Raw genomic sequence first — 26,944 nt, 5'->3', positions numbered from 1 at the left:
CCGGGAATCAGTTTTTCATGCATCACATACCACAAGCACATGGACAGTGAAAAGTACGACAATGCGGAACGAAAAATGTCCTCTACTGGCAACGCCGCAGTGTTATCATTTGTGCTCCACCACAGGGGAAGACCTCAGTGGTTTTCTCAAGGCGAACGGGCAGCACTACGGGCCCTCCGATCTCGGCAGCCTTCTGGAACGCTTAGATATGGATGGCGACGGACGCGTCAGCATTCACGAGTGCGTCGTCAGTATTCCGCAAAAGAAGCGAAGACTTCGAAGGCGGAGGGGAGAATGGAGGTCTCAGGAGCCGTCGTACTCCACCGTAGCAACGCTGGAGCGTCTGCCCAATATGCTGAGGAACTTTCCAACCGCAAGCGTCGGGTTATGGTCTGTTTTCCTGGTTCAGTCAGAGCCTCAGCATGCACTGCCCATAGTCTAGGGAAAACCTGACTGGAGGCTTTTCTCCTGCCTTGGATGCTTGCAGTTTCGTTGCTGCCATCATGCCGGTGGATAAGCGTCCCCGGCCGGCAGCGGAAAATCGAGGTGACGAGCGAAGTGGGCATCTTAAGACGGACGCTGCAGAGTGCCTCGCCCTCTTTTTAACGGGCGAAATCGAGCTCGAAGCAGATCGACATCGCCGGATTAACCTCCTCTTTGCACAACGAGACTTCAATATCCGTGAAGCCTTCGACGCATTTGATTTAGAATTCACTGGCTTCATTGTTCCCGGTGCGCGTGACGCGCGCTTGAATTAGTAGGCGCATCGTCTGCTTAGAATCCACTGAAGCGTAAAAGATCCCGTTCTGTATACATCATCGTGACGACAATATTCGAACGGCAACGCCGAAGATTTCGTGTATACACCTGTAGAGAAGACTCAATCTAGCGTTGCGGGGGCACCGTCAGCAACAGAGAAGGACTGTCAGTGGTCGGCACACTCGGTGGCCAGCCTTCACTTCAGGCCGGTGCCCCAGGAAAGTGCTGCACCACTAGACGAATGTACCAACCTGCGAAGGACTCTTGGCATTGCACAACAGCAGCACAAACCCAGCGATACAAAAATTGTCGACCCAACGAGAACGTCAGAGCGGTTCTAGACCGGACCGGCAGCCGTGGATAGCCCCTTGTAGCGGGCCACTTTCAACGGTATCAGCCGTTTTTCCTGTGAGCAGGCAACCTCGTGGAATCTTTCCAAGCCTATGGCTTGCCATGGACAGAAGAGGAAGCCAAAGCCTTTTTCTCGCGATACGACAGGTTAGAACTGACGCGTCTTTGCCGCGCAGTTGGTTGTGAGGGTCAGCGGCGCAGGATACAACTATCCATCTGCGTCGGCACTTAGAGGCTTCCACAGGGTTACGCAAACGATTCAGCACGTAAGGCACATTTTGCGTGTGCGATTCGCAACGCCTTACCTCCATCAGACTCTTCTTCATGCACACACTTGCCCGTCTCAGAAGTAAACCTCGGCCGCGGTTCTCGGTGATGTCTGCGCCGACCTAACACTGAGAGCTGTATAACGCAGAAGGCCATTATCTAACTGATGCTTTTTTGGCATATTTCTCCAGCCGTGCCGGATGGTAGACGTACGCTGGCGTTGTGATCATTTACGTCGCCACACAGGGATCGCGATGGTTTTCTCTCCTTTCCCGACTTCACCGGAATCTTCTTCACACAACGTCAGACGCGCGCGTTGAGGCTCTCGGACTTCCTCAAAATGACGCCGCCGCGACTGCCCTTTTCATCCGTCAACTTGGAAAAGGTTATCGGGCGAGGAGTTTTACATATTTCCGTCTGTCGGCTCTCTGAGGGGCAAGCTAACCGAGAGACTCCAAGGAGTTCGAGGGGACGCCTCGTCACGGAGGACCGGACATCGACAAATTCTTGTCCTGCGGGCGCATTCGTAAGTAAGCTATCACAATACACGGTGTTCGAATTGCTGTCAGGCGAAGCTCTGTCAAGCGATCTGTCGCTGCGGCCACTTCTGTTGCTGGTTCACACGTAGCCCCTCTATGTTCATCTTCGGTGTTTTTGTGCTTCAGCTTTTCATGGCAACATGGCGTTCCAGAACGCGTCGGAACTACGAACCAATAGACCTCTTGCACCGCCCTCTTGCCGCTCACCCTGTAAACCTGCGAGGCGCATATACTCGTCTCCTCGAGCTTCATGCACCTCGCCGAAGAAGACTACTATTCATTGGTGCAGCAACTCCGCAACCTCCTCTAAAGCGTTGGCTGTTGCATTCGAACAGGAGATTGCCATGGCCAGAGCCGTGGAGAAGTGTCGGAAAGAGCTTGCACTGCGGTATGTCACCTGCGAGGGGGTTGCAGGCAGCATCGAAAAAAGAACTGAACTTCCCATCCTTGACGTGGGATCGCTAGGCGGTACCAGGTGTGACATGGGTGTACGTGCAGGCGCGATTTTTCGTTGCCACAGCTCTGGAAGCTTTTCGACCCCAAAAACAAAGGAGTAACGACAAGCGCCGAACTCGGGAGGGCGTTTAGGTCCCTTGGAATTCAAGTCCCTATGCATGTCGTAGATCTGTTCCTGCGACGCTACGACTGTACCACCTTGGCGCCTGGCAAAAGGTACACGCGCGAGTGAATTTGTACTGCATGGCCTTCTTATTGCAGCCCTTGTGCACCTCACACTGTCTGCAGACGGATGAGATACAGACGGTCTAATGCGTTTTTCTGAAAGTGGTACACCTCGTACCAGAAAGGGTGCGAGGGGTACAGACGCAGCACCCCATCCTCTCCACCAGTACGCCTACTCCTAGATTCCTGAGGTAACGCATTCACCTTTGGGGTGCTTCAACATGATGCAACTCTGTAGCGGGGTTCCAAATGATTTGGGTCATTCTCTGTGTTCGATGTCCTCAGATTGACTTACGCTGCGATGTGTGCCGCTGTGGTACCTCAAGTAGCGCGCCGCGCGCCTCTGCGCAACGGAAGGCCTAAGACCAACACATCTGATTTTTCACGAGTTACGGTGCTCCTCATCGTGGAACTATTCAGAATGCTCTTGCAGGTAATCGCACTTGTCAATATCGTATCTGTTTTGACCACCGGCTTCGGGGACTTTTCGCTGAGCTGTCCCAGCTGATTGACCGGAGAAATATATTTGCCCAGCACGGGCGCTCTTGGTGGGTCACCTATCCTTTTTTTGCGTGTTGTGCTTGCGATTCGTAGGCTGAGGTTCAGACAGAGTTGATCCGCCGCCACTTCGCGTCTTCAACTATGTTCGGGTTATTCCGGGACGTTGACAAGTACGGGGTCTCCTTGCATCACCGCTATCTGTGGCCTTGAATTTCACAGTTGTCGTGGATTAGTCATTTGCACTTCATACCCCCACGCGGCGCCCCGATGGTCTGCCTCTGAACGGCACTCCCGATGCGTCAATAGGTTGGAATTCCTGAAGCGGGGAGACGCTACAGCGTTGCCATCGCCTCTGTCGCCTCTGTCAGGCGACTGAAAATGTGTGACACAAGGCTACTGCTACGGACATCTTTGAACATTCATCTTTTTGCCGTGGCACACACATTTCAATTTCGGTGTGTGAGGGTGAGCGAGACTGGTGCTCACATTGAAATGCGTCTTACTGTTTTCACGCTATCTACCTTATTGAGCTTTCTTTAGTAGCAATTTGCATACCTGTGCTCTCCGATATTTGGTTCTTAGTAGCTCACGGTCACTCCCACTTCGCTGTTTGTTTCGGCCAGCGATGCCACGCCTGGACATGGCTTTACAGTGGGCTTCGCACTGGGCCAGTAGATGAATTACAGTTTTAGAGTACTGTTGTGTCTCACAGATTCTTTGGCTCATCCGTCAAATGGTGGCACGTCAACTTCTTCAGAAACGGCAATTTCCTGCGAGGCGGGCGTTTGTTCAGGGACAGCGACGGAGTGATCTGCTCAAAGACACTCAATGCATTCCTGAAATCTATGCGCATCTTTGCAACTCAAGACGACGTGTCCAACCTTTTGGCGCGATACGATAAGGGGGGGACAGGTGTATTGTCATTCAGTCGGGTGGTCGCAGAAATATCTTCTCCTTCACTTCCTCAATATAGTTCATGACACAGCAGCCTCTATCCTCTGTCACTGTGGGCGTTTCCAGTGTTTCGGGTGTCTTTTCCGAACTGACGATTGCTTTCATTGCTTTCCTTGTTCCACTACCTAACCATAATCTATTGTTCCAGATATCACTCCATCAGTTCGTGTCAGACTGCGTCTCCCCCAGGTGTCCTCCTCGCAAGCTGTGGGGCATCATCATGTGGCATCAAAGCAGTCACGTTTCATTCCTCGACAGAGGGAAGTGACGCCGTTCGCGCAACCACGTCCGTGCTATAACGATACGTGGTGTCTACTGTGAATATGTAATGGAATACCAAGAATTAACTGTATCACTGTCTAGTTTCCAGTGAAACGGCTTAGCTCGCGTGGATTCCTGCGTGGATCCACTGTGCCTGCAACGCTGTCACCGAATCAAGCAGCTTTCCGTGTCATCCATCTTGAAGGATACAGACATATGCCGCTTCCACTTAAGCACTTGCACCCTGGTATCTCTGGAGCCTTGTGGACATACGTCCCTATAGCGTCAGTTTTGTTTGAACGGAAGTTCTTCGCTCCCACTGCGGCAGAATGCCCGTGAAGGGGCCTGCGGTGTCCACGCCTCGGTCGGCAGGTCGCGGAAGCCACCACTCCCGGCACCCTGCAGCGATGTGCCCTCTCGCGAACCGCAACACTCTAGCCTTCATCGAATGTTCTCTGAAATCTGCATGTGCTACTTCTCTTACGCACTCACGCCGCGCAAAAGACAAGTTCGCGTTTGGTGGTAGACATAGACTGGGGAACAGTTTGACTTATCTGCAACATACGCGACAAGGATTCTCTTCGTCCATAATAACGCAATCTCTTTACGCAGCATCTCCTCTCGCATGTAGATAATGTCGAATTGCGCTCCAAGGAAAGGTATGGCGGGTCTCGTTCTGCTGTATGCGGGCTTAGATAATTCTGAGCTATGTAGACGGAACATGCGCCGACTGTGAACTGCCCTTGCTCCAGCTCGTATTGACTCTGGCTTTGCAGCCACAGCTGCTCCCTCCCGCAGGAGTGCGGTGCCCCTGCAGCGGCGTAACAGGACCGCCGATGAGTGCTTAGGAACCATGTATCCGAACATGGGTATCCGGTTTTCGAAGCAGATATCTGCACGCCTGCGAGACTGTGCTAGGACATGGAGAGCTTCCCATGCAGCGTTTCTGCAATTGCAATAACATGTGAGCGCGTTACCGCTGGAGTCTGGCATGCTACATGGAAATGAGAAGTCGACAATAGCAACGTGCCGTCGGCGTGGTCGCAGATTCGCGGTTTCTATATTGTGTAGGGAGGGATACGGATGTCCACTGTATTCCCGCGTCGGCAAAGCCGCGTCCCGCTCGGAAACACCCTCCCCAAGTGGCTGACGTCTGGCAGCTGCGCAGGTCAACTAGTGATGGGCGTGTATGCTTGACCTGCACCTGGGTCACCGAGCTCCGAGGACGGCTCACCCACTCAGAATGCACATTAAATAAGGAAATATTCCTTGACAAACAAAACCCCACCATCAGAAGCGCCCCACGTCTGTAGGCCCCAGATACCAAGGTTCAGGGCTGAAGGGTCTATAGCAACAGTCACAAATTGTATCGCAAACACTTTGCTCACGCGTAGGCGAGAATAAGTTCCACAGGGGCAACATTTCTGCTTGCTCACCCTTGCTTTCAACGATCTGGCCGGTCCCATCGCGCGAGGGTACAGGGGGTGGTCGCCCGGTAGCCATCCCTACATCAGAGCAGGGGCCCGCTATGCAGCCGAGTATCGGAGTCCCGGTGACACGGGATGCCTCAGCATCGACACAGCGTTTGCTCTATCCCATCTTATATTCATAGGTGTTTCGTTGGAGGCGGTACCTGTATGCTGCGGGTTTGCTCTCGCAGCACACCGAATGAGTGGTTGTGAATTTCGTACTGACGGACACTAGTATCCCTTGTATCGCACGGCTGAAGTCAAGATGTCGTCACTATGTAGCGTCACCAAAACGCTCCTTATGCGTTTCTTCTGCTCTGTCGCGGAGCTCGAGCACCAGGTGAGTAATGCAGAATTGTGGGGATCTCGCGGTAGATAGCGATTGTGAGATGGATGTGCAGAGATACGCTTCCAGTTGCGACCCACATGTGGCCACCATACTCAGGGACATACTTCCCTCAAGTGAGTCTCTTCACGGGAAGTTCTTGGCCAACTCAGTTTCTGGAGGACTGCAAAAACACTGTGACCTTTTGGGTTGCATCACGAAAGATGTCGAGTATTCCGTGCGGAACTTGTGCCGCTTTACTTCGGCATCCCGACAGGTGCGAGCCAATGCCGTTTGCTGCTTTATCATTACCAGCTTCATTTCCCGGCGTATTCCTCGACTCGCTCGCCAACAAAGCGACCAATCTCAGTAGTGAACAGGCAGTCATGTGCTATGTGTGTCTGGACGGGGGGACCGGTGTTCCGTTAGCTCGATCGGCTGAGGCAGCGACTCTGCGAGTACGACTGCTTCAGCCCGCATGCGGCGTTTCGCGCCATGGACGGCTTTGGCAACGGATACTTGACAGGTGATTGCCAGCTTCCCACTATAATAGGCAGAGTCAGCTTGCGAGAGGCCGGGGTGATTCATGAGTTAGAGAGGACGATATCATCGAACTCCAGACGCCCTTCAGTTGAAAAGCAAGGTGTGACAAGCTCTGCGGATTCCCTAGTACCCACTCGTGTGCACTCGTGCACTTGTGTTTGGCGACATGCGTCTAGGACAAGACTTGCTGAACTTCCTTCGGCAGCGCAACGCCCTTGTCACAGAATCAGAAGTCTTCCATCTAGTGCGGCAACTTGACTTGAACGGCGACGGGCGGATATGCTACTCAGAGTACGGACGGGGTGCAGACCACAGAATGGAACCTAACGCGAACGTAGTCATTGTGCAGATTTATTGTTGTACGGCTATTGTATGGAATCGACGTGACGACAGAGAAATCCAGGGTATGCTGGTCTTCCGTAGCCCGCTGGAGTCGCGCAATGCAGGGGCAATATGCGCGTCAGGTGATTTCCACGTTAGCCCAAACCCGTGCTTTCGGACGAACGGCTTCACGGCATTGGCATATACAATATACTGTGAGCAACATTCAGTCTCAAGCGTGCTGCATAAGAGCGATGCAAATAATGCATCTCCGTCCACGCAAGTCCGACTACACGAATAGCTCTATGCAAAAATGGGTGGTGTGTCATTCCTTCAGGTTCCTCAACGCACTGTTGCCGGTAGATGCAGCAGTCCGATCCTCTCTAATGGCTCGGGTGGACTGCGGAACGCACGTGCACCTTCCACATGATTGCTGTTTCTTGCTTGCAAATCTCTTGATGAAAGAGGTGGAAGTTAACCGAGAACTGGAAGTCCGGCGCAAAGTCCTCTTCAGTCGCCCGGACTTCAAGCTCTTGCATGCATTCCGTTACCTGGAGGAACCATCAATCGGCCAAATAACACCTGCATCTCTGGCTGAAGTTTCTGAGGCACACAACCATCACATGACAGCCTGCGACCTCGAACTGATATTCCGGCGCATGGATCGGTGAGTATGCGTCCCTGGTCTTTGAGTTTCTTGCGCAGAACACGTGTTTCTCACTTCGCGAGATGCACAGTGATAACAATTGCAGGACGGCGACTTAGTGTATTCTGTTGTAAGCAGCGAGTAAGCCGCGCGCCTCTCACTAAACTCTTACAGAATGCCCATTACCGTTGATGCAAATGCCAGCCGCTTTCTGCAGGGATCGAGATGGAAAACTGTCCTACCTCGAGTTTGTTGAAGGACTACTAACGAATAGCTACAGTTCCACGCTACCTTCGTGCCCGCCGGCATCTGGAGCAAGCTGTGCGCCGGCGGCTGCCTGCTTTCCAGAGCCACATCACCATCATTCAGCCTCCCTCTGCATCTGTCGAGACCCTCTCTGCGCCCGTACCTGCCCTTTGGCACTACCACGTCCATGCTCTGGTAGCAACTGGCGTGGCTATTTGCAGGTACGTGATGTGCTGGCAGCATGAGGCGCCACAGATTTTTCTTTGCACCCATACACGCCGCGCAGCCAGGGCCGGGTACTTTGATGTAATGCGCTACAGGCATAATCTCCCTGTTCCTACCTCGCCACCCCTAGGATTATTTGCTTTGTCGGAGTAACAACACCTAAATGCCACTTTGTGAAGTGGCCTCCTAGCAAACGGCGCCTCGCATGCGTGCTAATATGCGTTGTATCAGTGACGACCAAGTGAAACACTTCTTACGCTTTCGTCTGCTTGCAGGGGGCCGGTGCACGAAGCCGCCCGTCTCCAAGCGCCTCGTATGAGACGTGTTGCAAAATCTGCGGCTGTCGCGCTTGCGTTTGCCCGAGTAACCATGGCTCACTGGCCCCGCCCTCATGCACCTTTTCGGGTTCAGACGAGTTTCTTCCCGACGTCTCACGTGTCCTCGCTAGAAGCCTAAGCCCGTCGTCATGCTCAGACCGCTCGTCCAGACCCCTTGGTGCCTATGCCCGAGCGTTGGCGCGGGGTAACTGTCCGGGGATGAAGAGTCCGCGCTGCAGCCCCACGCGAGAGGTGACCCACGTTTTCGAACACCAAATCGACATGGAACGGAAGCTCGACAGATACAGGAAAAGTCTGTCAATGCGCCCTGATTTCAACCTCCTTGATTTCTGGAGGCTGTTCGACACAACTAGCAAAGGATATTCGACCGCGAGAGAAGTTGTCGATGCCATGAATGCCCTTCACGTCCATGTCTCTCCCCACGAGGCGCACTTGTTCATCAAACACTACTCAAAAGCAGCAGACGGCAAAATCCGCTACGTCGACGTTTGTAACGCTTTCATGCCAAAGGACCAACGCTACGCTGACATCATGCAGAACCGGCTCCCTGACTACAGGCAGTACCAATGCATAAGCCCCCAGAAGCATATGTCAGCTGAAACGCGAGATCTTGTCGCCGAGGTCTTTCATCTCCTAGTTGTGGTTAGTTAGTTCACCGGCCAGTTCATGCGGCGGAAAACGGCTGCCCCGTCAACCCGAGTTTAGACCGTGATGCGGGGCCCTGCCGTGAGGATGAATTCCTTCTTGAAAACCGCTCCATACGGTCTTCCAGAAGATTTAAAATAATGCACTGTTCGTTTTTGGTGCGGTCCCGACTACTCAGATCCGGGACTGGCTGTTCCTCGCCACCAAACGTCAGCCCGCTCACGCACCAGCAAAGCATTACCAGTGGAATAGAGTCGGGGGCAGACGGACCCACGTACCCGGAGTGCTGCCCTTCCTGCAAAAAACGGCTTCGGTAGGGCACAGTCAATAGGTTTTCGCTTTCCAGCGTTGTGTCGTACTTTCCCTGCTGAACTGGCTTGCAGTCTGAGGTGCAGTCGGAGTCCATGAGGCATCAGTTCGCATCTCAGAATCTGTGGCAAACATTCAAGCTACTCGACAAGTAAGCCAATCGAAAGAATCCCCACATGGTACACAAATGGAACAGTTCTTTGCGGTTCCGGAGAGAAGCAGAAAAACTGTTATTCCTCTCAGTGCTATTATACTCCGCTTTGTTTCCCTGGGGCATCCAATCAGCCGATGACCTATGCGAAGACTTAGCGTTGCCTACAACTGTCGTTTTTTGGTGTACTTTGGATAACAGAGACAACGACGGCTATATCACTGTAGACGAGTTCAAGAGCGCCCTCAGGGACAACAACATCTATGCGTCTGAGAACGATGCTAAGGCCCTGCTTGCTCGCTATGACACGTCTATGGACGGGCGCGTTTCCTATGCCGAGTTCGTCAATGAGTTGGGCATCACTCGATGCCCGCGGAATCTTTGCAAATTTGCTTGTACCTGCCCCATTTAAAGCAGAGTGCCAGAAGTTACGGTTAACGAGTCGGTGAAGCTGAGCACAGGACGTGTCGTGGAAACCGACTCATACCAGTACATTCTACTGGTAATCGGACAGCGTCTTTTCGCATATCAATATGGAGTGTTACTCTCCGTGTACATGTCCCGCAGTGCACAACATTGGGGGTAGGGTTGTAGAGGGGCGACAAGAACGCTGATAACTTTGGAAAACCGGGAAGTCTACAGTTGAAAGGGCCCGGGCGCGATGGGGAGGCGGGGGGTAGGGGGGTGCCAGGGCAGTAAAGTAATGTTTATCGCAAATTATCCGACACAGTGTCAGCGACAACCATCTGCAGGCCCACACTGCACCCGAGTTCAGCTCAATGGACGAAGTTCTAGGGGAGTCTTGTTGGCTAGCCGCGGCTTTAGTGCCCCCTAGTGCACCCGGCCTTAAGCAGAAGCAACCGAGCCAGTCAAACCTCACAAGCGTGGTCTGAAAAAGCTCAACCTGCTTGGTGCCTTCGTGTCACGCGAATCCATGCCAAGAACACTAACACTTAGTGATTTAACGAAAGCAGCAGCTGAACCCAGCGTTCTGTCAACATGGTTGAACTCCTTTCTGCCACTAAGCCTGTTGCATGGTTTTTGGACGGACAGCTTGTCCTTCGTAATATGTGGGGTCGTTCACTGGCTCATTTGATCCGGACAGGCGGTGACGAGTGTCCTACGACACTCTGCCTCCGACGTCAAATTCATAGTTCACCACGCCACCACGGCCACTTCAAAATTGTCCGATATAATACGGAGCACAAACATACAGAAGTAAAGCCTTTCATCGCCCCACTGAGCATATTGGACAGCTTGGCGCTTGCTTTCTCTATATGGAGCGTCTCCTTAACATTGTCGAAGCGTGTATCCCTGCCGCTCACGCATGTCCCGAACCGACAAGTTCTATTCGCCAAACACATTTTGTCAGAACTGTATCCTCACAGAGGAGCCAGCGGCTGTGACTGCAAACGCTCAAGACGCGAAGCAACACTGAAGTCGAGGACGGTATTCTCACAGAGGAGCCAGCAGCTGTGACTGCAAACGCTCAAGACGCGAAGCAACACTGAAGTCGAGGACTTGCTCTCCCAGGCGCACAACCAGACCTCCCTGCAGCGGAAACAAATCAGCACAACAGAGGAAACACGGTGGCAACAGACACGGCAAAAATGGAACACTAGAAATGAACATCAGCACACTGCCGCCAGCAGAGGACGCATGTATCTTACTCCATATGCACCTTTATATACGTACATACACATACGCATGCACACTTATAACCCGATGGTATGCCGTCTTACTCTAAACAACGGACCAGCCACTACTCGCGACTAAATGGCTCACGGAATTACCGTCACCTTCAAGAATGCGCATGAAGACGACGGCGGAGACAGACGCAAAACAAGCTCCTCACGCGTGCCGCTACCCATCCGACTACACCGGCGACACTCGCCAACCACAACAGTGAGGATCGTCGGCCGCCGGGGGCTGACCGCCACTCGGACCATAGATTCAACCTGATGCAGCGACTCACAGACACGCCCAGGCATGCCCTACAGCACGCGCGGTAGCCGTGCTATCCATTATCGCAGCCAAGGTGTTCGCTTACCATAATCTGCGGGCTGACAACATAGTCCACGATGAGGCGTGCGTGGCTTCCGGCTCTCTTCTGCAGGGCCGCGACGACCTCCTTCTGCTGCTGCGGAGAGAGCGGCTGATTCACAAACGTTTGCAAAGACATCAACCACACAGAAAAGATTGTGATTTAAAGCAACACGCGAGCCGATTGGTGTGGCTCATACATCGAAACTGCGTAGATGGCGCGGCGTGGGAAACACTTTGGTTGCGCAGATTGGCAAGGAACGGCACCCGCCGACTCACGGAGATGGGTAGACACAGAGTGCCTCACAGCCACTCACGCTTCGACGTCTAAGACCACATTCAGCAGAAGCACGTGTTTGGCTAAACACCGCACACATAGCTCTAGGCGTCACCGTCGAAACAAGCGGTAAACCAAAACGAAAAAATATTGAAGAAAAGCCGGCCAAGAAACCGCGGAACAAACACAACTGTTGCTGTTTCGGGGGACCCCTTCCTCTTCCGTAGTTTGCTTTTCCTTTGCCCGCGCATGGGTTCGCGTTATCTGGTTCCCTGGTGTGAAATTAGCGCCTTCTCAGACGTCTTCCTTACCCCCGCACTGGTCACCGTGCATTTGACTTCGCCCTTCTCTTTTCTGTACATCGCGTCGAAGGCGTCGATGACGCGGACGAGCATGGGAAGCCTCCTGTTCTCGACCAGAGTGGCGAGGAGATTTGCAGTGAAGGCGTCAAATTTATAGCGGTTCGCAAGGTGCTTAAGGACGTCCAGCTTCTGCTGAACCGAAACGGCGGGACTGTCAACGAAGAGCCGGAATTCGCTGCTGTCCTTCAGCGCAGATTTCATGCTCTCCAAATCTCCGTACACCTTCTCCAGCTGATTCTTTTTCTTAACCACGCGAAACAAAGCAGACGCGTAGCGGCCCTCCAGAGTCTGGTTGGCGGCTTCCCCCGGCTGGTCTGCTTTCCCGCCGGAAGCCGTGCTGAAGGCGAGGCGGCTGCAGAGCAAAGGGGTCGCCGCAGGCGAGAGCGAAGGCGTGAGGCGGGGGGCGAACGCCAGAGAGGCTCGCTGTTGAGATGCAAACGCACTCCCAGAGGGGCAGTAAGACAAACTGGGAACGGCCAGCTGACCCCGAGGGATGAGAGACGAGAAGAGAAGACGTCGCGAAACAGGCGAGAGCGCCATTTTGTCTGCCTCGAAGGAACGATCACGGGCAAGAGGCGTTTGCCAAGTTTGGAAAACAATCAGGAAGGGCTTCACGCGTGTCAGAGTGTTCAGCCAGCAAGTGAACGCGATCCTCACACCCGAACGAACAGCAGTTTTGCGTGAGCATGCAGATGAGTGAACGGCGGATAGAGTAGTTCAGTGTGATATGCTATTCGGTCCCAGCCGCTGCAGTAACGGGCAGTAACTGCGAAAGCCTAACTGCGCCTCGGGATATATGCCACTAGGACAGAAAAAGTATTTATTCGCGTTTAGTCCATGCGAAGAAAATCTGACGACACGGAAGACGGAGAGAGTGGCAGAACGGGACCAGACGAAAAAGAGGGAAACGAGACAAAGCGGGTCGCTCCGTCGTAGGGGAGCAGACGAGGCCGAAGTGTCGACGCCAGCATTCGTGTGCGTAAGAATCCGGGAAAATTCGGAAAACAACAGTCAAACACAGTGTAGTTCTGAGCTCGCGTGTGCGCCGGAAGGGAAGATTTCGCTTGGGCACCGTGCAGTTTACGACGGTGTACGTGCACGCTGTCCGCTTTTCGAAAAGAAGGCACCACGGTGAGACGGGGAGACACTGCAACAATGAGAACGCCACCAACGCGGCAGAGAACGAGCGGCGCGTCCAGAACACTCGAGCCGGCTTCCGCCCGTCTATCTATGTCTATAGAAGTCGAGTCCCCCCCGAAGAAGGAGAACGAAGTGAACATGTATGAGAGCGACAACACAAAGCTCTAGCACTGCTGCGCCTTCACTTCGGATGCCACGCGCGGCGTAGCCGTTCGGACCCGGCTCTCTCAAAACGCCGTCTCCACGGCGTGAGCTTACCTATTGAAGACAAAGTGTGCGAGTCGTACACCCAAAAAAGGGCTTTTCGTAACGGATTCACCGTGTATCCGTCTCTACCTTAAAGGCAACCTTATGGACAACTCAATCATATCATCGTGGCCTGCGTTTTTTCTTGGATTATGTTTCACCTTAACTCACTACGTCGACTGTCAGCTGGGGTCCGGACGAGAGATCGAGGAGGGAACGCGAACGCCCGATGATGCCGTTGCGGTGCTTCAACCCCCACTAAGAATTTCTCGAGGCGATGTTGCCATTCCCTGCCCTACAGTTCGCAAGCGGTGGTTTTTTTTCTGCTTTTGATCCCTCTTTCGTCTCACAGATCAAAAACCTCTATACAGATGTCTAGTGCCTGCCAGCAGCACCTGTTTCCGTAGATGCCTCTGGCTGGTCGCTCGACTCTGGCACAAGGCTTCACTATTTGCTCGCGGCGTACGAGCATCTCTTTAGGCTGCCGCGCGCCTCAAGTCATTTCCTACCAAAGTCCACGTAAATCTGTCTTTTGCCCTGAAAATCGCCCTTTGCTGGGCTTGTTCGAAGTGTGCCAGCCCCGGGTCGTCCTCTTCCTGCCTCGCCTGCTCCATCGTTGCGTGCCTATCGGTAGACGGCACTGCTTTTTCTGCCTTTTCGATAGGCAAAAACCCGACGTGTTGGCGAGAAGGAGGGAGCGGTCTTTCTCACTCATGTTCCGGTTCACTTCACCACGTCCTGCCCTCGCTGCCACAAACCTGTGTGCTGGTGCGTACCTCGCGGTCTCGCGTTTCGCCTGGAGGGCCCCTTGCTCAGGGTCGCCCAGTGCAGGAATGGCGGACAAGTTGCCTCCCTCGTCTTCCTCCTCCTTTTCTTCGGTCTTGTCTGCTCCATCGTCGGCCGGCGCATGCACGGAGGCTGCAACGCCACGTGCGATTGCGTCTTCTCCAGCGAACGCGTGCTGTCGGCCTCCCATTCGTCGCCCTCGCGCAATTTCCTTTTCTGGTCAAGCCGAAGCGAGCGACGACCCTTCTCCTGACCCGCGCGGTCGGTCTAGCCCCTGGGAAGCAGCGAGCCCATGCGCGTCGTCTACGCCGATGTCGCACGCTAATGCCAGCCTAGAGCACGACGAGGGTGAGGCCCTCGTCTCTGCCGCCTCAGCGCCTGCGGACGTCCAAGTGGCCGCGCGGCGGGGACCGGCAGCAAGCGACGGACGGGCTCGACAGCGGATGCCTGCGTCATGTTCTGTACCCTCTGCGAGTGCGGAGGACACGGCAGAGGGGGGGCACGCGCGGCGCGGAGTGCCGCCGCCGAAGGCTGATGCCGGCAGTTCGTCGCGGACTGGGTCTCGGTCTTGCTCACACTGCGCCAGCAACGGCTCTGTGGGCGACTGGTGTGCGCAGTGCCCGCCCCAGTCAGGCCGCACGTTCGCTTCTCGCGTCGCGTCCGGGCGGGCGCCGCGGTCGCCGGGGCTTATCCACCTCGCGGATAACGCTTCACCCGTGCGGGCGTGCGCATGTGGCTCAGTCCTTCGAGCGCGAAGTCCTGCGCGAACTCTGAAAGAGGCGCCCGCAGAAACCCTTCATTTCGCCTCGTCGGTCGACGCGCTCTCGGATGTCTTGCCCGGGAATGACACAGTGGCGCGCCTCCCCGCGTGGAAGGGCGAGGGCTGCGCCTCGCCCATGCCCATGCCACATTCGTTTCCCTGCTCTGCACCGGACGCCGTCAAACGCCCCCCGGTGCACCCGCATAAATATTTTGTGTCCGGGGAGCGGCATCCGCAAGGCGCAGCTCAGCCACTCTTGCCGCCCGCCCCGCCACTTCTGCTTTCGGTCCAGAGTCAGGGAGTGGCGCGGAGACGATCCCTGGAAGATGCAGGGTCAGCAGACTGTCCGTGGGCTGCGGCGAACTGCTGCAGCTACAGTCAAGCGGCCAAGTCACCCGTCCAGCCCACGCATGCACGCCGCGTGGTCGTCCCGCACGAGTGCGCGCCCCCTGAACGACAGCGAAGCTTTCAGGCGTTCCTTGGCCCCAAGGGCACGTATAATGTTCTGCACAGGTGGCGATACACGCACGGGTATCTGGACCTAATTCTGAACGACAGATTCCACGCGATTCTTGCCATGAAGTGGGCGTACCTCGTCATCCTCGTCTTCGCTGTCGTCTTTGGATGGGCGGTCGTCTTAGCCGGTACGCCTGCAGTCACGCATACCCGAAACAGGTGTAGCGGTGGCAGCATCAAGCGCCTCCAGCGTTTGCTGCGGAGTCACACCTATGCATATATATATGTATATATATGTATATATGTGCGCAGGCTGTAAATGCACGCTACTCATTGCTGCCTGTTGTTGTGTACTGCAGTAGTACGATGAATGAGTTTTAACACGAAGTGTTCGTACAGATTCGTTGAGTAGATATGACCGCGGACCGTTCGATTCGTACGCGCATGTCGATGCATGTAGCTGATTCCATGCGGCGTCATGTGCACACCTGGATATACGCAGAGTAAGCCGCTCAGCTGGCGGTTTCTGCAGTCATCTTTTCCCTTTCTGCGTGCCTTTAGTTATCCTGGCCGTTATTACGGAAGGTGACGTTCAGAGGTGTCTGGGTCCCGATGCGCAAGATGTGCTTGACTTTTACTTTTTCGTTGTGGAAACGATGTTCGCGATCGGCTACGGCAGTCCCCGGTGAGTGTTCGAGAGCTGATAGGGTCCGCGGGTGCCAGCGTCTAAATGCCTTTGGATGACGCAGCTCCGTGCCGCGCGTGACTGCGCCATTTGATGTGCAGGCTTCGATTCTCATGTGGCTGTGATTTTAGGGTTTTCGCTTGGTCTCTTGTGGCGGAACTGTGTGCGGTGTTCGTGTTCGTGTTGCAGTGGCACGGCTGCTGTGTGCATTCAGCCTCGTGTGCACCGCTTCGCGGCTTTGCTGTCGCTGGCTGCGCTTTTTGAACCCACGACTCCACTGCTTTGTGAGAATTGTGTTCAGCATTGTGCCCGCCCGGCATGTTTTCTCGCGGCCACTGGAGCAGGCTGATGTCCATTTTTTCTTTGGCCGTTGTCCTTCAGGGCGCCAACCTGCCGAGCGAGCAGTTTCTTTGTCACTCCCACTGTCGTATCCGGCATTCTGCTCAACTCCGTCATCCTTGGAGTTGTTTTTCAGAAGTTCTCGGCGGCTTCAAAACGAAAATGGGCCCTCGCGTTTTCCAATTGTCTCGTTGGACGCATGAGGTGAGCAATGAATTCGGGTCCGGTACCTTTGTAGTATTGCACGGGGAACAAAGTCTGAACGAAGCCTGATTGGTGGCTTTGGCTGTCGTTTACATCTTGTGTGTATGTATTCGTGTTACGTACGTATGGATGCACGAATGTATGTATATGTATGTATGTATGTTTGTATGTATGTATGTCCTGCATGTGTATGTGTAAGTATGCGGGTGGCCCTTGCTCTCCTCCCGGCCTGCTTGTTTCTGCTATGGGGACATTGCCGCGCCTCATGTTTGTGTGGCTAACGGCTTCGTGTTTTCTGGCTTGCTGCTCTGTAGCCCGCTGCCGCACCAGCACGGACCCGCTTCTACGCTTGTCACGGACGACCGTCTCGCGAGTCGGGAGATTTTGTACGGCAGTTTCCACGGGTCGGCACTGCCGGCGGAGGGCGGAAAGGGAAGTGACACCGGCGGAGGAGACGAAGAAAGTGGACCCTCAAGGCGAGTAGACTCTCAAACGCAGGGTACAGCAATTGCCGTGAACGGGGAGCCTTGTGCGAGATCTCCGCGTTGCGGAAGGAACACGCGAGATCCTATTCTTGCCGGCGAGAGCGACGCTGACCAGCTTCGAGAGAAACAGCAACCAGAGGGTGCTAATGGAGGGAATAGCAGCTGCATTTCAGTGCCGTGTAGGCTAATCATGGAGACTGCGGGCCAGCAAGGTCGGCGAAACAGCACACAGAAAGAAGAGGCTGGCCGACGGCCTTGGACACTCTTGCGTGGAGCGCGGGGATCGGTGCAAGGCGAGGAAGACAGGATGCTAGCTGAGGGGCGCGCAGAAGCGGAACGGGAGGGCCCGAGTCTTGCGACACCGCTCCAAGATAGTCCGAAGCCAGAGGCGAACCCGAGCCGGGAAGCGAGTGAACAGTATGAGACAGAAGAACACGGTGAGTGCAGCAATGTTGGATTGTGGGAGAGGACGTTCATGTCGAGACAGTCTTAGGTTGTGCTAGCTTCCCACATCGGTCCGCTCCAGAACGCAAGTCTTGCACACTCTGGGAGGCGGCTTGCAGCTTATTGCATTCCTTCTATGCGAGCGAATGGTCTCGGCGACCAGGCGCGCTGCTGTGTAGGTTTTGATGGTGGACCCCACATATCAGAAGAATCGACGCTTCATCGAGGTGACGAAGCGGCACACGCCATGCTCGGTGTTTTGTGACCGCTGGGAACAGTTCCTCAAGGAATGCATGTGTTCGGGACGAGGAAACAACATCGTCTAGCGACGTACCAGATGTGGCGCGAGCGTACGCCCGTTGCCATGAACTTTGTCTCTCTCCTTGTGTTTGTCAGTGGCCTCAGAAGCACAGAGCACCAGCGACCAAAGTGAGGCTGTGCATACGTACACTCGTCACGAAACAGACCGCGACATGTCTCTCTCGGCGTCTGGTTGGGCGCGCCGACGAGCCAGTAGACATACGGCGCAACCAGCCCAGACTGCTAGTTTGGGAAGCAGGGCACCTGGCGGGCCGCGGGATGACAAGGCACATGCAGCGGCACGAGAAGGTACGAACAGTGTGATGGGAGAGCTCATAGACGTAGAAAGCCAACAGGAATCAAAGAGGGGAGCCGACTGTGAGACAACCACGTGTGGGAAGTCCGGGCGCATGTATACATGCCATCCGTAGCCTGCTAGAGACAGAGCGAATCGTAGGAAACGGCACAGAGAGCATTGCTTTCCGCTACACCACAGGAGGGGATTGTCATCTGGATACCGTCCGTGTGGTGTGGCGCAGTGTCTCACCCAGGCGCCCTGCTGGCTTATGAGGTGTTCGGCGTCCTCATATTTGCGCAGGAGAGCGGTTACCAACTTCTTCAAGCAGCAAGGCACTCGCGAAGGAGTGCTCACTGTCGGCTCGGCCGCTGTGTGTTTCCCTCGGTCGCCTCTTGTTCCCCGCATGGAAGCATTATCGCCTTTCTTTCCGAGTGATCAATGTAACGCATCACTCGTTCTTCAACCCGAAGCTGTGCCTCTACCTCTTGGTATGTCGCGCAGCTGGCTTGCAGACCATTCAAGGCTTGTCCAGGCCGTACTGGTGCCTGTCGGCAGGGCGACCACTTCGTGCTTATATATATATATATATATATATCGAAACGTGCGAATTGTGACACGTTGCACGATATCAGGCCGGCGTTGCATTACGATGGTCAGGGGGTGCTTCGACGAACGTCGCAGACACCTTTCCACCGGTTCTGTTCCGACCCAGTTTCGAGCACTTTGGTTGCCACGCATTCGGATCCCCCTTTTTCTGGGCCCTCCCGTGTATGTCCTGCATTGCGGCTAGTGCGGCCTCCTACCCGTGTTTGTTTGTGATACAGCCGTGGAGCGTGCCTAGCGATGTCCTGTAGGTTTCGGGGTGGCTGTATGTTCCCTGGTCACTGTGTGATTGAGAGCTATCACGGAGATACCACCGACTAGCCAGCAAGCCGTTCTTTGTGTGTGACGCCACACGTGGACTGGTTGTTGTTTTCTAAGCGCATTATGCACGCGACCTTCTTTCTGCACTGTCGTTGTGTGCTCCGTATCTTCCTTTTCAGAAGCACAGTGATCGCGGCCTCCGAATTCGCCAGTTTCCGACGTACCGCACAGACACGCCTCTGGAGTTTCTGGAAATGCCGATTACTGTCACGGTAACGCGATGAGATCCATCCGTAGATTCAGACTGTGTAGCTTGCATTGCGCCAAGGATATGGTATCCTCTGTAATAATATGCCTGAGAATTCTACAGCTCTTTTCCGAAGTACCTGTCTTTGACTTTCATTTTTCGGTCGATGCTTGGCGTTCAACTGTTTGCTGCATTCACCAGTTGGCGGGCACTTTGTAGTTGTGTAATCAGGACGCTTTGCATTTGTGTAATAAACTGCGTGCTAGTTCCTCGAGGGCATGCAGTATGCCAGTTCAGGTTTTTTGTATGGCTTTGTGATTTATACGTCTGTGTGCCTTGGCTCCGGCGACAGTACTCGCTTACGCCGGATAATATCTCTGGCATGAGAATGTAGACGGCGGAAGTAGGCTCGCGTTACTGCATTGAACCAAACGCACAGTAACACGTATTCCATCCCCTCCTATTACATTCTTTTTGGGCGAAATTCCGTTTCCGGCTCATCGTGTAAAAGGCAGCTGAGCACAAATACTGTTTCGTGCGCAGCGTTTGACATGCAGAGACGACGGCTATAGCCCGATGATTCGCCGTGAGTATCGCTGTCCTGTTTTCGCCTTTTGCTCAACCATCAGGTAGACACGCGAGATCGGGATTCGCCATTAAGGGAAGTGACGGCAGGCGAGCTCCAGACAGAAGGCGGTGCCTACGAGATCCTTTCCCTTCTGTCGTTTACGGACAACCACACGTCTCGGCCGGTTGAGATTCGTAAAAGGTGCGATGTGCCTGAAACGGCATATGCTGTCACAGAGAAAGCAGCGCTCAGGAATGACTGCCTTCGCCGAAGATGGATCTCTGTACCAGCAGCACGCGTTGCAGAGTTACATCGGCCGCATAGCCGGCTTCTATTTTATGTGGGGCTGCTCGGGGCTGCTCGGTGTGCTCGTTTGCGTGTTACGTAGTTCGTGCACTGCCAGTGGATGCGGCAGGCGGTTCCGCGGAATATGCGTCGTCGCACATGTGGGCTGTGGTGCACTTGCCACAACATGTTTGTCCACCAAGTTTTCGTGTTGTCTGCTTGGGTGCCTGCTCAGCTGGAGCCTTCAGTCCATCAACTGGGGAGAGGTGTTCTCACCTATCGTGCGGCCGCCGTACAGCACCATAACGTCCTCAGGTGAGCGCGGGCTCCGACGAACCACGGGCATTAAGGCGCTAGGTGCAATAGCTGATGTTACTTGCCTGTTGATGCATCCACACATGCATGCATCCACGCCTAGGAAAGTGTATACAACGGCGTAGGCAGCGGGGAGATAGCGTAGGGCTAGACGTCGGCGCGTAGGGGGCGCAATGTACGTCGAGCCTGCACGCGCCCAGGGTCCACCGGTGCGTCTGCAATACTCCTACAGCCTACATTGACATTGATGCTGACTCGAGGACGCCTGCACCGGTTTGGGGCCCGCCCGCATAATGCGTCGGGCGCAGCAAAGCTTCGCGCATCAGGGTTGTGAGTACATGCTTTAAGACCGTGATGAAGGGCTCTCTGCCATAAGATACGGCTCGTGTGCAACGTCTGTTACTCTGTGATATCTCTAGTGACGCTGAATAGTTCTAGGCGGCGGCGATGCATATGTAGGTGTTCTGGGGAGGTGTGTGACGATGTATGACGGTGCGGTCATGGCAGCGATTCCGTATGCCGTTATCGGGTGTCTTCAGGCGGATACGAAGTGTATGTGGACTCCCTGAGTTCAACCGAGGTGAGCGCCTTCGTTTTCATTTCCTATAGTGCACGTGAGACCGATCAAAAATTCTAGTGAATGAAGGTCGTAGATGTATGCCGGTGTAGTATACCCCGCGACCGAAGCCGTTATGACCCCGGTGATATTGCAGTGCTAGATGAGAAGAGCCCCTACGTGGTACACAGGTAGGTGCACCCGCTGATACGCTCGGTACGAGTCTGCTTGCTGAGGATGCGAGATGTTGCTGCGTAGAAAGAGGATGAGTTTCTCACATGTTGGGTTGCATTTCCCTTCACGTTTCAGCCCGAAGCCACAGTTTCCTCCTCAGCTGCTTTTCCAAACGCGTCGATGTACTAGCAGACCGAACATCGGACAGCGACAAGCCCGATCGAAGTACGAGCGATGAGGGCGGGGACGTTATCATCGATGGTTCTGGGATATCGTGTTACGTGATGGGTGTGGGGGGGCAACGAAATTGTGACGTGAAGAGGGTACCGTGACTAGACAGAGAGTCACATGGTGTCATCGAAAAACCGAGGGGTTGACGAAATCGCCATAAAGACGGCAAGTAATCAGTGATGCGCCGCACGCTTGCGTAATTCCATATCCAGCCAAAGCAGGTTTGTGTGCATGAGGTGGACGGATCGTCAAACCCATATAGACGAAGGGAGGGATGACAAGACGCATAGCAACTGCTCTCATTCCTATCTCAGTTTTACTACACACATACGTATAGCATTCGGCCAGAATTACGTGCCGACGAGCTGAGCGGAATTGGGCCCCTCCAACACTGCTTTGACCACATGGCGTTGGCATGCCTCGGAACTGAGAAGATGCACAAGCCGCATCTGCGAAATCACCCGCCTGCGCCAGCGAGTAGTTTTGAACTGCGGCTGTTCACGCGGGATTCGAACTCAACCGCAAGAAATGAAAGGTCCCATTCGCGGATCCATACCAAACGTGGATTCGCAGGTTCATTCATGCACTGCATCACGAGCAGCAATCCGCTGACCCTTGCCACGCCCTTGTCACACGAGTTCGGTGCCCCCGTAAGCTTGAGTAGAACACCTTCCCAAAAATTCATAAAGGCCTGTCTTATGGGCCGCGAACACTGTGGTTAATGTCACTATTGAACGCGTGGTAGCTCTTTGTGCGGCATGCTTCGGATTGTCGCCACCAGCATTCACGCATGCATGGCTCCCGGAGCGTTTCACCGCTTTTTGAGGCTCAATGCACAACCGATGCACAACATGAGCATTTATCTATACAGCGTATGACGTCGCGTCCTTCTGGGGAACATTATCTCCGCGGTGACCCACTGGTCCCCATACACCCAGGGCCGATTCACTCCATCAGCCGGAGTTTCAAGGCTGCGAGGGCTGCTCCCTGCGGAAAGAGGGCACTCCACCAGTGAGCAAATGCACCGCAGCTATATCTGGTTCACGCTGATGCTTGCCGTGTATGGTGTGCCCTGCGATCATGGTTTCGGAAGCCGAGCCGGGGAACACAGCACTGGACACATACGGCACGCCGGGTCTAGGCTGCGAAAAGAGGAAAGACGGAATAAGGCCCCCAGATGATTGGGAGGCAGAATGAATTCTTGCGTCGGTGTGAACGCACGGTTCTATCGGCGTGGTGGGGCATCTCTCTGCCTACAGCAGCGACATGCTCTACTGCCCGATCTCAAATCCTGAAGCTGGCTCGAAACCGCTGTGCTACGTGCGAGTTGCCTATGACTTCCGAGGTCTGCATCTGCCTCGTCTGGATTTACCACTTCAACTCCCTCATTCGGTAACATCCCGCCCCTGGGACTGCCCGCCATGAGCGGCCGTGCCGCACACTTGGGCGTACTGTTGGTATGGGCAGAGCCTCCTCGGTATGCGATGATACGCTCGGGCTCTCGGCGAACATGCCATGCTGGTGCCGCCACACGTGCTCCCTCAACACATGACTCCTGAGTTACCAAACAAGGAACGCGAAGACGATGCCTATCGACACATGCTACATCCGGAACAGGATCATGTGTACCTTTCGACAGGGGTAACTGTCTCTCCAGGTCTATCGGCCACCATGTTCCCAAATCGTCGTCGTCAGGACTGAACGTTGCGCCTCCAGCCAGACCTCCAAGCAGAAGATGTAGCGCACCTGTTCCTGCTGGTCCTTCTGTCCCCTCTCTGTTCTCTGGGTGTACCTCCCATATGGGCTGGAATGGCATGCTGGCAGTTGAGCTTTCCGCTCCAGGTGCGTCTGACGAAAGCTTAACTGACGGGCGCAGACTGCATGTGGTGTCCGGCGGTTGTGGGCAGGCTCTCTGCTGCTCCTTGGATTCAGGCGGGGGTTCCTTCTCAGCTTGATCCCCCGCAACACCTGGGTCGCGTGTCGTGTGAATCGTTTCCGTAGACGCAGTGCTTATGTTGCTCGGTGTCCCGGTGGTGTCCGCTTGTTGTTCAGCTGGCACTGAGACACGCACAGATTGCACAGATTGATAATGACGCGCAGCAAACGGGCGTACAGCGCAACACCAGAGATTACTCCAGCTACGCGACCAGAGCTACGAAAGCCAGCAGTTGCCTGTCCGATGAGGACCTAGCGGGTATCCCAGCGACTCCCACAGCTGAGGCGGTGATTGAAGGATCGGTTGCGAAACGATGCCAAGGTTCTTTCACACGTTTTATGTACTGAAGAACAATAGATGTCTGCACATGGCACGGCGGTGAACTGCAAACATGAGGGTCACAAATATGGGAGCGCATTTTGTGGCGATGGCACTGACGGAAAGCGGTGTCCGTCGGGCCTTGTCTTGTGGGCTGCCGGCCTAGGGGGACAGCAGGGGCGCTTCTGGACTGTTTCTGTGGTGATACGCACGGTAGACTGGGAAACGCAGGGAGAATGTTGCTGACTGACCACGTACTATGGACAAATCCCAATGGTAGAATGGTAACAGCCAAACGTGCTGGCGACGCGTGCCTTGCGGCCGCAACTTTCTCTCGGTATCGAAACCACCAGCATCGCTTTGAGAGGTGGGCCGGAGTCAGCCACGGTTCGGTATTGCCATTGCCGTCAACCATATCGACCGCATGTCCGCTCTAGTAGTCCCTACCGAGGCAACCAATCGATTACTAACGAAATCTGCGATAATACGACTCACACCGAGGCGCGAGAGTTAATCTCAGTATTCCCTAGTGTATGGCTGCACTTAGCCACATCATCTACATCCGCAGAAGTATGAGCAGCTTGGCAGGCGTACCACTCTGCAGAGATCTCGCGTTCGCTATCAACGCGCGCGCCCCGAAGGGGGCTGCGCTAGGAACGAACGACGCCATGTGCTGAGGGACGGAACCTGGAACCACCAGCGTCTGCGGAGTGATCCATATGGCAGAGCTGGGCGGCTCAGGAGATACATGCACAACCTTACCGGCGAGGGCGTTTGGTAGTATGGCAGTCGGCAGTCGTCCTGCACGAGCTCTGCCCGCTCCGCCTTTCTGAGTCCGCGCGTGGGCGTCCTCTTGGGTCAGCTCATTTGGGCGGGTTAGATGCACTAACTCTTTCGAGGCCAAGCAGTGAGTTCGGTTCTCTTCAACAACACGCCAAATGTTTCCATCGAAACCGGGCTCCCTCATCCGTCTCTCGGTATCACTGGAAGCGACATCCTGGCGCTGTACGTCCTCCAGATGGCGCAGGTGTTTGGGAAGCGGTGGTGCTGTTGTCTTCGTCTCTAGAGGCGCGCTCCTGTCCGGTTCAGTTCCCGTATGCCCTGCTGCGAGGTGCGTCTGGTACGCTGATGCCTTGAGCAATTTCATCTTTTCTCGTAGTTTATGTAAGCGATATCTCCGGCTCTGGATTCGGTGTTCAAGCTTTCTAGCATCACACTCGGCTCGGGCTATTCGCGTAGCATGGGTCTGTAACTGCATCTTTGACATAGCCCGGCCGGAACTTGTTGGGGGGGCGGATCCTTGAGTGTGGTGTATCTCAGCGGCTTTTGATTCCTTTGTCGCGATTAGCTTACGCCGTCGTGCAAGTGATGCTGTGTCGTTTTTTATGTTTCGCAGCAAGTGGCCAATGCATTTCTCCGTCGCTTCCACGGTTGCCGCTTGATCCTCTTCCGTAGCACTGGATGTCTCCGTCGAGCCACCCGGCGATTCGCTGTCGTGCTCCTCGTTGCTACTCTTTCTCAACCAGTCATACCTGCGGAAGTCGACTAGTGCAGCCAGGCTTGGGAACATTTCTGAAAGCGTTTTCATTCGCTTGTTCAGACGAAGTGTCTTGCCGCCCAGTAGTTTCAGCTCCAACTGCTTGCCCTCAATTATCTTTAGTTTTTCATCTTTCCCTGCCACGTACGTCTCCATGGCCCGAAGCAGGCCTTTGGCCTCCTAGAGCACACAGGCAGTGCAGCACCGTAAACGCGCCAAGTACGCCCCCAATGTGTGATTCGCACGCAGCTGCGGTGGGCACCAGACGGTACAGCAGCATTAATCATCTTGAGCACATGCGCTTCTGCGCACAAGCACTGCTCACCTGGGGACCCCGGCGTGCTATTCTGTCAGCAACAAAGGCGTCAAGTGTTGACCACCTGCGTTTCATACTTTTTACCGCTGCCGAAAGGTACAGGATGCGCGCCCTATTGTCTTTCCGCATCCGAATCAGCTTCCCCATGAGTTCGTATGCCTGCTCCTCTGTCTCTATTTTACCATCAGTATCGACATCGATCGTCTGTGCCTGGGATCCCGAGGCTGGCCCTTCGCTCGCAAGAACCGTAGCATGTCTGTGGTGACTGTCCGCTACATCCGGCTCCCCTTGAGTCGCCTCGGCATCATATGATTGTCCATCCGGCTCGCAAGCAGCCACGGCGTATAAGTAGTATGGCGAGCAGGGGTAGCGGCACGAATGCGTGATTCGTTGGGAATCTCGCATTGAGCCGCAGCCGCCCGAGAAGATATCCCTCCATGTAAGATGCGTCACGGCCGCCGGCAGCATACCCACCCACACCGCCAGTACCTTCCAAAACGGTCCACGCTCTTGCACCATGTTATACCAGCTCCTGATGTGCCCGACGGAGCTTGCACCGTACGCTACCGACCCATCAACACCGCCCCCGAAAGCCTGGAATCGCACCTAGGAAGTCAATCCACGAGGGCCGCGAACAAGTGCCCAGCGCTCTTGTTGGGAACTTCACCTCTGTCTTATACTTCAAAAAGAATGCGGCGTAAAGGTGGAACTCAGTCAGAAGAGCATATCAGGGCGAGCAGGTTCATCATGGCACGTGTGGTTCGAGTTCGCCAAATCGGGCACAAGCTGAAGGTCGAGGCCTGCGAGCACTCGTTCAACAGAGGATCGTGCGTATTCGGAGAGCCCCGCTACCATATACGTATCAAACGCTTCACGGAAACGTGTTCATGCACAGGGATGGCGAGGCTTAGGAGGCTCAAGACGACATTGCAGGTTGCATAAAGAATCAACCGGCTGCAGTAGTTCTACAGAAGGCTGCATTGCCAGTAGCCGGGCAGCCCCCTCTACATATCGCACAAATCATCATACGGCGACAGTCAGCATTTAAGCCCATGCGCACTCAAACGACAACCCCCAACTAGGTTGTCCCCTTCGCGTTCTCCTCTCGCCGTGTGTGTTAGGGCGGTGGCAGAATGGACCGGTATTCACGGAGCAGCTAGAGATTTTCTCGCTCAGGCCTTTTGGGGAGACGCCCCCGCGCTATGGTACGTACGAAAGGGCAAAAGTACAACTGGGTCCAC

General features: G+C 54.7%; 5 protein-coding genes across 5 annotated transcripts; 3 read left to right on the top strand and 2 right to left on the bottom strand.

Moving 5' to 3' along the window:
• Positions 1-6,047: 6,047 nt before the first annotated feature.
• On the top strand, positions 6,048-7,642 carry BESB_068270 (uncharacterized protein; the record flags this gene model as incomplete). Its single annotated transcript, XM_029365220.1, has 3 exons — positions 6,048-6,122; positions 6,778-6,941; positions 7,309-7,642. The coding sequence occupies 3 exons, from the start codon at positions 6,048-6,050 to the stop codon at positions 7,640-7,642; spliced, it is 573 nt and encodes a 190-aa protein (XP_029218803.1).
• A 982-nt stretch (positions 7,643-8,624) lies between these two features.
• On the top strand, positions 8,625-9,943 carry BESB_068260 (EF hand domain-containing protein; the record flags this gene model as incomplete). The annotated part of the gene is made up of 3 exons (XM_029365219.1): positions 8,625-9,068; positions 9,455-9,531; positions 9,733-9,943. The coding sequence occupies 3 exons, from the start codon at positions 8,625-8,627 to the stop codon at positions 9,941-9,943; spliced, it is 732 nt and encodes a 243-aa protein (XP_029218802.1).
• A 1,043-nt stretch (positions 9,944-10,986) lies between these two features.
• BESB_068250 (ATP synthase F1, delta subunit protein) lies at positions 10,987-12,753 on the bottom strand (the record flags this gene model as incomplete). The annotated part of the gene is made up of 3 exons (XM_029365218.1): positions 10,987-11,082; positions 11,582-11,686; positions 12,163-12,753. The coding sequence occupies 3 exons, from the start codon at positions 12,751-12,753 to the stop codon at positions 10,987-10,989; spliced, it is 792 nt and encodes a 263-aa protein (XP_029218801.1).
• A 1,559-nt stretch (positions 12,754-14,312) lies between these two features.
• On the top strand, positions 14,313-21,272 carry BESB_068240 (uncharacterized protein; the record flags this gene model as incomplete). Its single annotated transcript, XM_029365217.1, has 10 exons — positions 14,313-15,789; positions 16,163-16,286; positions 16,668-16,829; positions 17,144-17,751; positions 18,155-18,367; positions 18,657-18,844; positions 19,400-19,492; positions 20,097-20,236; positions 20,556-20,635; positions 21,175-21,272. The coding sequence occupies 10 exons, from the start codon at positions 14,313-14,315 to the stop codon at positions 21,270-21,272; spliced, it is 3,183 nt and encodes a 1,060-aa protein (XP_029218800.1).
• Positions 21,273-24,406: 3,134 nt separating this feature from the next.
• BESB_068230 (uncharacterized protein) lies at positions 24,407-26,108 on the bottom strand (the record flags this gene model as incomplete). Its single annotated transcript, XM_029365216.1, has 2 exons — positions 24,407-25,567; positions 25,788-26,108. 2 exons carry the CDS (start codon positions 26,106-26,108, stop codon positions 24,407-24,409), a joined length of 1,482 nt encoding a protein of 493 aa, XP_029218799.1.
• Positions 26,109-26,944: the final 836 nt, after the last annotated feature.

The sequence above is a fragment of the Besnoitia besnoiti genome, chromosome VI, assembly GCF_002563875.1.
Source record: "Besnoitia besnoiti strain Bb-Ger1 chromosome VI, whole genome shotgun sequence".
Lineage (NCBI taxonomy): Eukaryota > Apicomplexa > Conoidasida > Eucoccidiorida > Sarcocystidae > Besnoitia > Besnoitia besnoiti.
This window is presented reverse-complemented; position numbering and strand designations above follow the sequence as displayed.